Here is a 14,902-nt window from a genome sequence, read left to right on the forward strand (position 1 = left end):
CAGCTGTGGGTTGGGATGCCTGCCTGGTACGTGGCTGCCTGCCGAGCCAATGTGAAGAGCGGGGCCATCATGTCTGCCCTGTCAGACACAGAGATCCAGCGTGAGATTGGCATCAGCAACCCTCTGCATCGGCTGAAGCTGAGGCTGGCGATTCAGGAGATCATGTCCCTAACAAGTCCATCAGCCCCTCCAACTTCAAGAACGGTACGTGTCTGTAAAACCCATGTACCTGCTGATTTTTCTTGACTATCTAGTGCTTGCACACACATCCGGTGTTCCAACTTAAAGTTCTGGCATTCAGAGACATTATGACTTTTAAGTGGTGATGGTTGGGTGGTTCGCGGGTCCCTTACTGAATGTTCATACAACTGCTTGGCTGCAGTGGCTTTGCAGTATAGAAGTGAGAGTTTTTAAAGGCATAGAAAAGTACTAACTATCTCTAATTTAATAATGTATTTATCAAAAGCAAAGGGGGAAAGGCTTAGATTCCCCACTTGCACTGTGACCAGTGTTTTCCTGTTCGACTTGTTCGGATTAGCAGTCCTTACAGAAGATCCTCCAGTTGAACGGTAAACACGAACCTAATGAAAACATGGCTGGTTATTGGGAGACAGAGCAGGCCAACTCCTCATGCGTAAAGTGTGGGTTCTTTACGTTGGCTCAGTCCCTGCTCTACTCTTGGTCTGCTCTGAGGGAAAACCTGACGGAGAGACCTAAGAGCCTCACAGATGTACTTCTCTGAGTAGCAGGTTAAGGGGTCAGGGCCCAATCCGGGGCTTGTGGTTACTCGACACGAGGAGTTGCCTGCTGGCTTGTCTTACTTTGTTTCTTAGGGAAGGGGTCGTAATGAGCAGTCAGCCTATGCACTGACCCATGACCCAGAGAGCTGTGCCAGGAATATTCTGACTGGGTCCCCATTGCCCAGCTGTTTCCAGTTAGAGTGGCCTTTCTAGAAATGAAGGTGTGGCATGGTTTTCCCAAAGTCTTTATGAACTGTCCAGTGAAGGCTGGAGTTGGTGCACAGTGGTCAGGAGCTAAGTTGGTGCACAGTGATGATGAACCATCTCAATTGGGAACCTTCCTAAGAGGACAGGGTGCAACCCATTCCCAGAGGGGCCCAGGGGCCTGCAGGTCACTTTTTGGGCATCGGGTCTGCCGTGGTACTCCCGTGGTGCTGGTATTTTGGCTCCTCGAAGTCACTGGACATTCTCTTGGACACACTCAGACCTGTGCCCTGCCTCTTGGGTTCCCCAGGCAAGGTGGTCTATCCCCATGGCGCAGTCACTGTGGAGAACCTGCTGGGACCTTGTCTCATAGCCCAAAGCTAGACTGTGCGCTTCATGGTGCTTGGTTCGGGTTACAACTGTAACCCTTTTGAATAAGTTACTTGAGAATCACTCACAATAGTCAGAAGTACAGAACGTGTTGTTTTTATATTTCACCTACTCAGGTGATAAGCATGGCAAATAGAGCTCTAGGGATTGCAGGCTGCTCATGGGTTACTGACAGCAGTGTTAGTCAGGTGTGGTTATTCTTTGTAAAGGGGGGGAGCTTATTTTAATGTTCTGTCGTTTTCCACACGGGCATCTAAAATGAAAAGGTGAGAAGAATGGCCTCGGCCTCCACCTGCTCCTTTTATGTGCCTGAGGCTTACGTGTCTGCCACCTTTCCTCTTTGTCACTGCTTCCCTTGCCCTGGATGTGCTTGGTCACTGGGGTCACCCTAGACCACAGGAAATGTCTGGTTAACGCATGAAGAGATGGAAACACTCACGGCCACGCCACAAACGGTCAGTCACAGCCCCGGGCTCACCTTCCCCCGTGCTCCCCACCCAAGAGCGGCACGTTTCTTGGCTTTTCCTTGGGAAACAAAAATGTCATTTCACATTAAATTGTTCTGATAAGTATTTCCATTAGGTATTAGTTAAATGTGTGAAATGGAATTCTATTTTAGATTTTTCTTTGGGACCTTAAAATTGGTAGACTCGCTCTACTTAGAATAGATTTAACTCCTATCTCCTTCTGGAGAGACCTCAGTTTGGTGCTCGGTTTTCATGTTCTGGCCTTAGTTTTCTCCTTATACGGACATGCTTGCCATGGGAAATTGGCTCTTTGCATGAGAAATTGGAATTGTTGGTTTTGCATGAGTTTTGCATGATGCATTCTTCATTTATTTTTACTCTTTCACTCAGTCACTGCACCTTCCCTACAGCATTAATTTGTTTGCATCACTCAGCTCACCAATACTAATAGTTATGTTCTTTTGCATTCCTAACCTCGTAACACCAGGAGGATGAGGAGGGAAGCTGGGCTCAGGTTGGAGACTCTCTATAATATACTCTTCACTATATGTACCGCAGCAAAAGAGCTGGAGTATGAAAGCTTGTAATTGACTTTTCTTGACATTTTTAACATCTTAATTTGTGCAGAATATTGTTGATGATTTAAAGCATTAGTCAGAGCGAAGCATAGGATTAAAGAGTACGTCTCATGGACAATTTTGAACCTTTCTCACGTGGCACCATGGCGGTTTATTCTGTTTAACATAGATTACTTCTTTAGCACACGACTGTCCTACAGAGTGCCATGGCTTTGGCAGCTCTCAGGATAAGGACCCAGCACAATAGTTGGCACAGGGGCTTTCCCTCCCTGTCTGCGTATCAGGGTGTGACTAAGTGCTGTCCTGGTGCTGTGTTGATCGAGACGTTTTCTCACTCGTGGGATTCTCAGGAATCAAGCCTCTCCTTAAAAACGTACATTCAAATTTTCAGCTTCCGGGTTCTTCAACTCACCAAAAGCTCTGTCATGACTGTTTTGCAGCCGTGATTTGAGACAGCTTGATTAAAAGGAGTGGTTTCCTACTTGTGATTCTAGCAACCTTGCTGCCTGACTTGCTGTTCTGTTTTAGTGCCAAGTCGGAGGCTGTGAGGGCGCGGCCAGGCAGTTCTTCCCGAGGCTGTTACTAATGGCATCATGTTCAAGGATCTCAAAAGGATATGGTATATCTGAAAAAAATCAAACTAATCTTAAATCTGATGTTCCTCACTTCTGGTCAGTGGTGGAAACAGCTCATCTCCTCTATCTGTACTCCTAAATTATAGCCAATATTATCACTTTTTTAAAAAAGCAGGAGAGGAGAGTGGCTGTAATATTCTGTGAGCACCCTCTCAACCCCTTTGATTTTGGCACTCTGTGCCACTACTCCAGATACATATCCTCATTGATCATTTCGCCTGCTCGGAATCAGGGCCTAACCATCAGTGAATCAAAAAGGGTGCATTTAAAAAAAAAAAAAAAAAGGGTGCATTTTGTAATTGCTTAAACATCAGTGTGTTTGACACTAAGAAGGAGAACTTTGGCAGCACCTCCATATGAAACTCCTTATATTGGGGCGTGACTTGTAAACTAAACAAGCTGAATGTTTGCTCTTTGCAGTGGAAACATAAACAATGACGAGCTGTGCCAATGACATCAGAATTAGCTTGCATTGATGGTTTCCACTCCATCCCTCTTCTAGAGGAGAGGAGAATGAAGAGGCATCGTGGTCTCTGTGCAGCTGCTAACCTGCTGCCAAGGGTTGGAAGTCCTGCAGTGCACCTTCCATGTGCTGTTACATAGTGACCAGCTCTTAAGCCAAGGGAGAGTTTGAGATGCCCTTAGGCACTCAGGGGAGGAAAACATTAAGGTGTGGTCAATTCATGGATGCCTTCACTTAGCAGGTAGCATCAGTGTGCTCTTTGCAAAACGGAGCTGCTTGTTGGTGCCACCTACCATCATCCCTCACATTTCACAGAGGTTACAAAGCTGAATTGTATTTGTGTTCTCATTTCATTGCTGGAAAAAATAGAGCCCATGCAGTGGCAGTCTCTTGCAGTCCAGGTGTTCTCTGCGCATGAGATATCCCTGTTGTGTCCTCCCTTCAGAAGGCTGTGACTGTAGTCCAGGAGGTGTGGATCTCCCTGGATTTGAGCCTGGTTCCCCTGGAGCTCACATTACAGATCACTTAAGAAGTGGGACTAGAGTATGTAATGAATAAACAACATTAAAGAGGGCTCTGCTCCCATGGAATTGTCTGTTGAGAAATTTCTTTGCATTTTATGTTCAAGAATACATAAACAGAGGGAAGAAAGCAGTGACATATTCACACGCTTAAGTGTCAGGTCTATGATATTGAGAGTGAGGTTTGAAAGAGTGAAGAAACATGACCCTGTGACAATTTTCCAAAAATGTTTGCTGCTTTTCTCACTCATGGTTATTTAGAGAAAGTAGTGAAACAGTTTTTTTCTATTGAATTTGAGCATTCTTGTTGAAATTTTGACTCATTTCTTTTAGCTTGTTTGGTGTAAACAGTAGATCAGAGGCTGTGTTTTCAAGCCTGAACCTTGTGGCTAGCTGAGAGTTACTGTTTCCAAGGATTCCACAAGGCAACTACAGAATTCCTGTGACTATAGCTTAGGCTTCTTGGACTGAAGAACATCCAGTACCTTTGTTTGATGCTATTCATTTCCTTCTCATCGCAGAAATCTTGCACATATTCTGTCAGATTTATTCCCAAGATTTTGTGGTTTTGATGATATTACAAATGGTATTTTTTTAAATCTCCATTTCAGGCTCATTTCTAAAAGTATTTAGAAATACAGTTCACTTTTGTTTGTATATAGACCTTGTATCCTGCTACCTAGTTAAACTCACTTGAGTCCGGACAGCTGCTCTATATCCCATTTTCTAATAGTGATGATCAGGTCATCTGCAAACAAAGAGAGTTTTACTTCTTTTCCAACCCATACGGTTTTGACTTCTTTTTCTTGCCTTGTTACAGTGGCTGGGGATTCCAGTCAGGGTTGAATGAAAGTGGTGGGAGCAGACATCCTTCATTTTCTTTGTTCTTGAGTTTAGGGAAAATGCATTCAGTCTTTTACCACAAAGTATGCCATCAGCGCTACATTTTTTTGTAGACCCTTTATCAGGCTGAGGCAGTTGTCTTCTGTGTCTAGATTGCCCAGATTTCCATGAGTGAGTGATGATTTGATCACACACCTTTTTCACATGTCTGTCATTTTTCTTTTTTAGTCCTTTGATACAGTGAATTTCTCTGATTTTCAAATATTGACCCAACTTATGTTCCTGGAGTAAACCCCACTTGTCATGATATCTTACTCTTTTAATTTATTACTGATTTGATTTGCTAATATTTTGTTAAGGAAAATTTGCATCTGTGTCTATGAGAGCTGCTCATTGGCCTGTAGTTTTCTTGTAACATGTCCGGTTTTCTTATCAGGATAATGATGCTCTTGGAGAATGAGTAAGATATTTCTTCTGCTTCATTTTTTTGGTAATAGTTTGCATAGAATTGGTACTTTTTAAATAAACATTTGGTAGAGTTCAACAGTGAAGGCATGCAGTGTAGAGTTTGAATGCACCTCGTGTGTGTGTGTGTGTGTGTGTGTGTGTGTGTGTGTGTGTGTGGTTTACAGCTACAAATTCAAGTTCAGGTAAGGGTAACCTGAGTGGTTTTCATACATTATGTCTATCATGAAATTTACCCATTTTATCCAGGTTGCTTATAGCTGTCCACAGTTTTCCCATATTACCCTTTCAGTGTCTGTAGGGTCTGTGCCAATGCCCCCTCTTTCATTCTTGATGTTGGTGTTTTGTATCTTTCTTCTTGATCACTCTGGGTAGGGGTCTGTCGAGTTTAGTGATGTTTATGAAAATCCAGGTTTTACTTTCATCGTTTTATTTTCTACCATTTTTCTGGTTTCTGTTTCACAGATTTCTGCTCTTTTATTTCCTTCCTTCTACTTGCTGTAGATTTCTTTTTTTTTTTAAGTTTTTAAAGGTAAAATCTTAGATTATTGACTTACAATCTTTCTTCATTTATAACATAAGCACTTAATACTGTAAACTGCCTTCAGGACACTGCAACAGCTGTGTCTCACAATTTTATGAATGTATTGTTTGTGCACTTACTTTTTTTTTAAGGTTTTATTTATAAGTAATCTCTGCACCAGTGTGGGGCTCAAACTCAACCCCGTGATCAAGGCACACACTCCACTGACCGAGCCAGCCAGGTGTCGCTTGCATGTTCACTTTCATTCAGTTCCAAATGTTTTCCCATTTACCTTGTGATTCCTTTTTTTGGACACATAGGTTATTTGGAAGTGTGCTAATTCCAAATACTTGGGAGTTTTCTGAATGTCTTTTTATTATGAGTTTCTAATTTAATTTCTCTTAAGGTTAGAGGAGATATACTTAGTATGATTTCAGTCTCTTTAAATACATGGAGATTTGTCTGTGTTGGAGAATGTTCTGTGTGCACTCCTTTTGGGTGGAGTGCTGTCTCGTATCAGTTGGGTCGGTTGGTTGACACTGCAGCTTCAGTGCTTCTCCATCTGTGCAAGCCTGTTGTTTGGCCCAGTTGCTCAGTTACCAAACTATGGGTGGTGGTGGGGAGGGATGTCTCCTGTGTCCCCTCCATCTTACCATGTTCATCTCTTCTTTTAAATCTATGTTTTAACTCACTTTTTTAAAATCTGATTTTGAAATTAACAGATGTTTTGTTAATGAAATATAGAAAACAAAGTGTTAAAAATAAAATGAAAGCCAGCCAGAGTATTTTTAATGAGTAGACTTGGATGATTCTTCAAACTTGTTCATGAGCCGTGATTGTTCTTTGTTGATCATTATACATGAAAACTAGCTCAGAAAGACAGTGCATAACCAGTCAGTTTTACTGTGCTTTGTTTGGTAAATACGTTAAATTCATAAGCACAAATGAGTCGTAAATTTGTAATGGTATAATTCCTTTTGTGCAGAATTTTACTGACGATATAAGAGTAAATGGGAGATCAAATTATTTTGAAATTATAAAAAATAATGTTATTAATTTAGCCTTTGAGAATATGGAACAGATTGAAAATCTAGTTTAAAGATAATTTAAATGACCCTTGTGACCTCTTCCATGGCTTTTCTTCTGAACTGATGTGCTTAATTATTGCAACCAGACCCTTGCCTATGGGGACATGAACCATGAGTGGATTGGCAATGAGTGGCTGCCCAGCCTGGGCCTGGCGCAGTACCGCAGCTACTTCATGGAGTGCCTGGTAGACGCACGCATGCTGGACCACCTGACCAAAAAGGATCTGCGGGGCCAGCTGAAGATGGTCGACAGTTTCCACAGGTGCGCCCTGCATGGTGCTCCTTGTTGGTTCACTCCGGGGGCTCACACCGCTGCCATGGCTAACTGGGTTTTTTTTTTTTTGGTTTGTTGGTTTTATTAATAGAAACAGTTTCCAGTGTGGAATTATGTGCCTACGGAGATTAAATTATGACCGAAAAGAACTGGAGAGAAAGAGAGAAGAAAGCCAGAATGAAATCAAAGGCAAGTACATTATGTGCCATGGATGCACTATGTTTCTGCTTCCCATGATGCTGACAGCTCAGTGACTGCCTTCTTTTAAAAAAATCAGGAGGAGAGATGCCTGGGTGGCTCAGCGGTTGAGCGTCTGCCTTTGGCTCAGGGCGTGATCCCGGGGTCCTGGGATCAAGTTCCACATTGGGCTCCCTGCAGGGAGCCTGCTTCTCCCTCTGCCTGTGTCTCTGTCTCTGTCTCTCTTTCTCTCTGTTTCTCTCATGAATAAATAAATAAAATCTTTAATAAAAATTTAAGAAAAAATTAAAAATTAGGAGAAAAAAAAGAAGATAAATAAATTTAAAATAAATTTAAAAATCACAAGGGGTGCCCACCTGGCTCTATCCATGGAGCACGTGACTCATGATCTTGGGGTTGTGGATTTGAGCCCCCATGTTGGGTGTAGAGATGACTTCAAAATAAAATTTTAAAAAATTAAAATTAAACACAATAAAATAATGAGGAAAGACTAGTGGAGAAAACCGGTCTGGCATCATTACAGAGGAGAGAGGGATTGGGTGCCTCTCAGACCCTTTTCTGTGACTGGAGACCCTGTGCCTGGTTGTCTGTGCTTGTGGCAGTCTGTAGGGTCTGGGTCTCGGGGTGAGCATTTTCCTGTGACCTCAGACACTTCCTGTTGTAAGGAAGTGTCCTCTTTTGTTGAGAATTGCTGCCACACGCCACTAGATAGCAACAGAGCAGAGCTGAACAGGCCCCTGCATTCTTGGCATCAGCATGAAAAATACTACTCTCTATCCAAGGCCCTGAGCCCACAGTAAAAGAGTGTGGCTCTGCTCCCATGGCTGAGGGAATGGCACAGGGTTAACGTGGCAGCTGGGCCCTGAAGGTGATGGGAGCCTCTTATTGGGGTGGGGGTGCCAGCAGAGGCATTTTAGGTAAAGGGATGAGGGTGCGCAGCCAGCAGATGGCAGATGCTTCTCTCTGTTGGGAGCTACCCACCCAGGGCACATCTGAGTGAGCGGGTGTAGTAGTTTGCTTGGAAATAAGACGTTAACAATTAAGCTCAAAGTACAGTCTCCCCCAATTTTCAGTATAAAGAAATCACTAAGAATGGTTATAGCAAACGAGGCCTATTGACCAACTCTAAGCATATAGGTTAAATTATGGAATCCTTACTACTATGGTCCTGTATGTGCTATTTTCATACCTTAGCCTTACGAGGCCAGAAGTTAAAGATAAAAATATGGTTGGGGAGACGGCCCACTTCAAGGATAGTCTAATCATGATTGAGTTAGTGTGAATCACAAGAAAAACCATAAGCAAACATTTGTGATATGTATTCTATACACATATAAAATAATACATTTAACATATAAATATGGTAACAATCTCTAAATATTTTATGTGTGCGCGCCCATGTCTGTACATCTCTTCTTTTTTTTTCTAGAAAAGGACGTGGGAAATGAGATACATAAATCTGTTTTATTTGTTTTGTATTTCTGTCTTAAATCTTTCACAGTTGACAAAAGCTGTTTTTGAAAGTAACTGGCGATCATCTGGATGTATTTTTACAGGGTGGCTATTTTTAGATCTCTACTAAAGCAAATTTAGTAATTTATTAGTTTGCATAAATATAAGATCTTCCCCTACCGTGTCTAATACACTGGAGAATATATTCAAGTTTTTCTGTTTTTAAAATGCACAACAGAAATGTCCTTGGGATTGTAAGGGAGGGGTTTGTGTTTAATTGACAACGTGCCCAGCTACAGTGCCAGCGCCTCTCTTTAAGGGGAAGAAGATATTTCAGAAGAGCTGAAGTCATACCCGGTGTGTCCCTGGTGTGTCCTTATGGCTTCTGAAGCCGGGTCCCCCTCGCTTTCTCTTTCCTAGAAACTTGGTGTGTGGTAACTTCCTTGCTCCAGGCTTTGCTGGGAGAGTGAGTTCCAATAGGACGGTCTCCATCAGACAAAAAAGAACCAGGGTGGCAGTGTGAATGTGCCCTAGAGGTCATCTGCCCACTGGGCCTTTGCCCCCTGTGCCTGTGCGGCTCATGTCAGGAACTGGAGGTTCAGGCCTGAGGAAGGAATCTTTATCCTGCCTTACAAGGCGTACATGATGAAAAGAGCTGTCTGCAGCCACTCTGAGATTGTTTTCTTTCATCTGCAGATGTACTGGTTTGGAGCAACGATCGAGTGATTAACTGGATCCTATCAATCGGCCTTAAAGAGTATGCCAGCAATCTCATCGAAAGCGGCGTTCACGGCGCGCTCATGGCCTTAGATGAAACCTTCGATGCCAACGCCCTGGCACTTCTGCTGCAGATCCCGACACAGAACACGCAGGTGATGCCAGCTGCGCCTCCACCCCACCATCTGGCCAGACACGGCACCCCATGCTTGAGTGGAGGCAGAGAGAGCATAACCAGACCCTAGCCAGCCAGTCCTCTCTTCCCTTCCCCAGCCACTGTGCAGTGGCTCTAAGCCACTGTGTAGTGACTTAGAGCCCACAGTGCTTATTGACTCCTCCTCTTCACTGCCTGTCATCTTTGTATCTCCTGGTAAATGCAGGAGTCATGGAATTACCAGTATGGGAGACTTGCGTCCACATCAGGTGCTCCTAGAGTGGCCCATAAGAGAGAACACTCTTACTTAGGGGTGCCAGACGGGGGTCTCATGAAGTTTGTGCTTTTCCCTGTGTCATTCTTTTTGACTCATGGGCTCATTGGAGAATCAGGAATTTCTTTATTCTTCTATGAAACACTGTATATCTTTTCCCAGTACCTTCAACCTCCCACCAACAGCGACCCACAGGCACACCTATTATACAGTGTCCAAGAGCTTGTGGATCCCTACTCCAAAAGCCCAGTAATGGACTCCATGCTAAAACTCCCGACTTAAAATACACCGTGAAGATTGAAGGGATTTGTCCCTTACGTTTCTGGTTTTTATTCTTTTTTTAAAGTCTTGGTTTAAAAACAATTGTGATATGCTAACATCCTTCAGATTTGATTGATGGAGGTTCTGGGGGAATGTTTTGTTATGATTTCAGGCTCGTGCTGTCTTGGAAAGAGAGTTTAACAGCCTTTTGGTCATGGGGACTGACAGAAGGTTCGATGAAGTAAGTTTTCAACCTCAGGATTTGTAAATTTGTATAAAATGTGAAGTATTTTATTTGGGAGCGCCTGGCAGGCTTAGTTTGGTGGAGCAAGTGACTCTTGACTTCAAGGTTGTGGATTTAAGCCCTACATTAGATTTATAGATGACTTAAGTGTAAAGTCTTTTAAAAAAAGAAAAAGTAAATTGGTATATTTGTAGGAGCCATGTAGTCTGGATAAACTCTTCCAAGTGTGAAGATAATTTTACTTTACAAGTCCAGCTTTGCTCTGAATTTATGAACAAATGAACTTTTAAGAAAGCAGTATTTTTACTAAGATGGGTTTTTTTTTTTTTTTTTTTGCTATTTAGCTTTTGATATCCATCAAAAATGTTTTTCATGTCATAAAACGTTGGTTGCAGCCTAGGAGTAGAGTCTGTAAGTTGTGTTTGGGGGATGGCTGGATACCTCACCCCCATCCGAGGCCTTTACTTGTTTAAAAACATGACATGTTCATTTCTTCTCACACAAAACCATAACTCATTTACTCCCACTCCATTACATATTACCGTCTCCCGTACGAGTACCTGAGTGTGGCAGAAACAGGACACATGACAAAGCACTGCTGGCCTATCCAGGCATTCAGACTATTGTTCATGGCCTGAAGATAGAAACATAGTATCTTATATAGCAGGAAGATAATTTCTGCAGGATAAGAAGTGGCTGTGATGGCAGGCAGCGGGGCACAGCCACATGGCCCGGGACTGTCCTGATGTGTGCCCAGTTGGGTCCCAGCACAAGGGTGGCCCTGCCTCCTTTGCTCCCACAGATTCCCAGTCTGGGCAGTAAGTCTGATGGTTACCAAGAACAGGGTTAGATACACGTGAATAAAAATGCAGTGACAAGATCATTTTAAAGGGGTGGGAACTTTACTGTATATTTCTGTCCTTTATTTTAAAATGTCTTGTTTTCTGTCCTTTAATTTACCAGGACGATGACAAAAGCTTTAGGAGGGCACCTTCTTGGAGAAAAAAGTTTAGACCAAAGGACATCCGTGGCTTAGCTGCTGGGTCAGCAGAGACTCTCCCTGCGAACTTCCGGGTCACTTCCTCTCTGTCCTCACCCTCTATGCAGCCAAAGAAAATGCAGCTGGATGGTATGTGAGGCATAGCACTGCCCCGGGCACTTGTTGACACAAACAGCTCTCTGGCTGGCATGTTAATAATGGTCTAAGATAGCCTCTTTAATATATAACAAGGCATTTGGGTGCTGCTGCATGCCCAGGTTTAAATGCTTTCAAATTAATCCTAACATCCGTGTATAAAAGTTTAACAATTTTACAGATAGGTTTGAAGTTCTTATCTGGTTGAATATTAGCATATTCTTCCAACTAATAAAGCTAAGCAGCGTGAGTGTCCTCAGAGTGTTGGACTGACACCCACGCTTGCAAAGATGTGGATGTGGCGGGCGGCACTCGGATGCTCTTCCCTACGATGGCAGCACCAGAGCTCTCAGCACAGCGTGTGCTGCTGGGACCTCTCCCCTCGCAGGAGGAGGGACTGAATCCATTTTCATTAGCACAGTTTCCACCTCTATCCTCACTGTTACTTGTCTGTGTCATTGCACGTTGTAAGAGGACGGGAGAAGGCAGAAGGTGAGCCCGGGACGTCCTCACAGAGTGTAGCCGGTTGGGTGCAGTAGTCTAGCCACATAGTCGTTGTGTCAGATGCAGCTCGCAATTACCCCTAGATAGTCCCTCTGCCTCGAGAGCACAGCTAGTTCAGAGTTGGCCATAGTGGGCAGAGGGACCTCTCCGCTCCGACTGTGTCCCACTCAGTGGCAGGGCCAGGGGCCAGACTGCCTGGGTTGGAATCTGGATCTGCCACGTAGGAGGTGCATGATCTTGAGCACTGTGCCTCAGTGTCCCCATCTGTAGAATGGTTGTCACACTACTGTCTTCCTCACTGATGGGCTGTGACGGCTAAGTGAGTCCTTCATGAGAAGCTGTTGGAAAGTGTCGGGCATGTCCTGAGTGCCATGTGGTAGCAGCTCAGGCCCCTGCAGCCATAGGGCCGTGATGGATGACTGTGTGCTCGCTCTCGATAGAGACATGTTGTAGGGAAGGCTGTGCTGGTAGAAATCATATGGTGTGGTCTGCACAGTTTTCCTGCTGTTAGCTCTGCCCATAGATAGGATTGTGAGTTTTGCTGTCACTTATCTGTATAAAAACCAGAGACAAGTAAGTTCCATGAAGCCCTGGCTGAGCTTTGAGTGAGAGCAGCTTATGGGGCAGCTTTTTAATTTAAAAACTGCATTTCTTTGCCAGACTTCAATAATATGCTTAGTGAGGGAAGACCCCAACTTTTAAAAAATAGCATTTTTCCCCAAGAAGCCAGTGGGTAATTTTTATAGATTTTAGTTGTAACTCGGCCTTTGACTTCTTGGGCAGTCTGACTGCTCTCCTCACAGCTTCATTTCACAAATCACGTTTTCCTTGTTAAATGTTAACAGCAATGTTTGGATTAGGTTCAGGTAAATGAAACGTAACCCTAGAAGAAAGTATAGGGAGTGCATGTCACAGAAGGTGACTTTTCACTCATGTTGATAATGGAGGCATAAACCCAGCCCAGTGGGTGTTCTCCTGGCTTCTTCAACATGAGGTATATGGGAGCAGCGCGGGCCTCCTGGGCCCCTGGCGCTGGCCATTCTTGCCAGCAGCATCTGCTCCCCAGAACCTGTGCTCCCGAAGTACCTATGGGGAAACAAAACATCATGGGGAGCAGAGGACTAATGCTACAGATTTTGGAATGCCTGCTGAGCTATGCAGTGGCAGGGAGGGGCCGGCGTTCCTCGATAGAACAGAAGCGTCTGTGGTACGCGCTGTTTCTGGCAGGAAGGGAGGCCGGGCTTTGATTTCCTTAGCTCATCGTCCCGCACCCACTGCCAAGAAGATAAGGCCGTCCTATCTCTCAGACAGACAGCAAGCGCCGGGACAGGTCCTGGACTCCTCTCAGCAGGCTGCGAGCTCTTCACATCCTATTCTGAAAAATAGATGGTCAAGGCTGAAAGAAATGTTTATAAATCCAAAGGCTTTAAGGAGAGGCAGAGCTGTCACAGTCACAGTTACTACTAATGCAGGTGTGTGTAGCAAAGTTATGGTGTCACCTGCTGCCCCCTGGCTGTTTTAGAATGAAGCCCCGGGGACCCCCGGCTGCTTGGGGGATGGGGACAGCCCACTCAGTGACTCTCAACTCCCGTCCTCCAGCTCCTCCAGTCCCATTTGGAAGCCCCCCCCCCCCCGGGGCCCCTCAGTAGGTGCTGCCATGGGCGTGTGTGTGTGTGTGTGTGTGTGTGTCTGTCTGTCTGTAATTGTGCTGTCAGGTGATGTTCTGAGACTAACTGCACGCTGTGTTTGCACGCCTCCCTGTGGTTGTCGGAGCAGGCAGCGTGTCAGGACCGCAGAGGCTGGATTCTGCTACAGTCAGGACTTACTCCTGCTGACGTCTCCTGTAGGTGAGTAGCCAGGAGAGCCGGCTCCAGTTAACTCAGCAGCTATACAGAGTAGACACGCACGAGCCTCTCTGCACCGAGGGAGACAGTTCTGGTGTTCCGTGTGCTCATGCTTCATACATAGAAGCTACTGTGTCCCTGATCTTTAAGGGGAAAAATGTATTTCTGTTCTTAACATAAACAGAACGATGCTGGCTTACACGTCTGCTACTGTCTTCCTGGCGTGGAGAGGCAGGAGGGAGCGTCACCCAGCTCCTAGCTGCCTGCCCCCAGCGTCCAGGAGCGCGGTGCACGGTCTCCTGCGCCTCAGTGTCTGCCTGTACCCTGGCATCACTCCCAAGTCAGCTGCCACTAGCCAGCTTGGTGTTAAAGACACATTCCTGAATGAAACAGGCCCCAAAGTATAAATTTTGTGAGGCAGTACCACCACGTGACACTGATAGCCCTTCAGTGGAGATATGGGCTTTTTTTTTTTTTTTAAGATGTATTTATTTGAAAGAGAGAGAGAAAGCCCATGTGCACACCTGTGCTAGCAGTAGGGGAGGGTGGGGGGAGAATCCCAAGCACACTGAGCACCAAGCTCCGAGCCCCATGCAGGGCTTGATCTCATGACACTGAGATCACGACCTGAGCCGAAACCCAGAGTCAGATACTCAACTCACTGAGCCACCGGGGCACCCTGAGAGGTTGGCTTAAAAACAAACAAACCCTCCCCCCCCCCCAAAAAAAAAAAAAAGCTGCATTGCCATGAGAAGGGCTAGATTTGTGGATTAAGATTTTGGGTCCTGGCCCAGGAGCCGGGCCCTCTCCTGCCTGCTCTGAGGGCCCTGGGGGAGCTTTGTTTGCTCTTACTCTGCTTTCCTGTCTCGGCCAGAATATTGGCCTGGTGGGGGCGCTTGGGCTTAGTCGGAGGAGCATCCGACTCTGG

The 14,902-nt window shown here is 44.9% G+C and overlaps 1 protein-coding gene across 17 annotated transcripts in view; it reads left to right on the forward strand.

Annotated features, from left to right (window-relative positions):
• Positions 1–14,902, forward strand: part of PPFIA1 (PTPRF interacting protein alpha 1) — an 85,579-nt gene that overhangs the window by 69,047 nt on the left and 1,630 nt on the right. For 4 of the 17 annotated variants that reach the window (XM_072758660.1, XM_072758655.1, XM_072758658.1 and 1 more), the window contains 9 exons: positions 4–204; positions 1,727–1,789; positions 2,289–2,315; positions 7,004–7,179; positions 7,283–7,380; positions 9,538–9,713; positions 10,420–10,488; positions 11,455–11,620; positions 13,907–13,977. In XM_072758660.1, coding sequence (XP_072614761.1) covers positions 4–204; positions 1,727–1,789; positions 2,289–2,315; positions 7,004–7,179; positions 7,283–7,380; positions 9,538–9,713; positions 10,420–10,488; positions 11,455–11,620; positions 13,907–13,965 — 1,035 coding nt within the window. In that variant the 3' untranslated portion in view covers positions 13,966–13,977. Of the gene's footprint in view, positions 1–3; positions 205–1,726; positions 1,790–2,288; positions 2,385–7,003; positions 7,180–7,282; positions 7,381–9,537; positions 9,714–10,419; positions 10,489–11,454; positions 11,621–13,906; positions 13,978–14,902 lie in introns of all 17 variants that reach the window. The other 13 variants (XM_072758661.1, XM_072758663.1, XM_072758668.1 and 10 more) reach the window with 6 other exon arrangements.

This window comes from Vulpes vulpes, chromosome 5 (assembly GCF_048418805.1).
Source record: "Vulpes vulpes isolate BD-2025 chromosome 5, VulVul3, whole genome shotgun sequence".
Lineage (NCBI taxonomy): Eukaryota > Metazoa > Chordata > Mammalia > Carnivora > Canidae > Vulpes > Vulpes vulpes.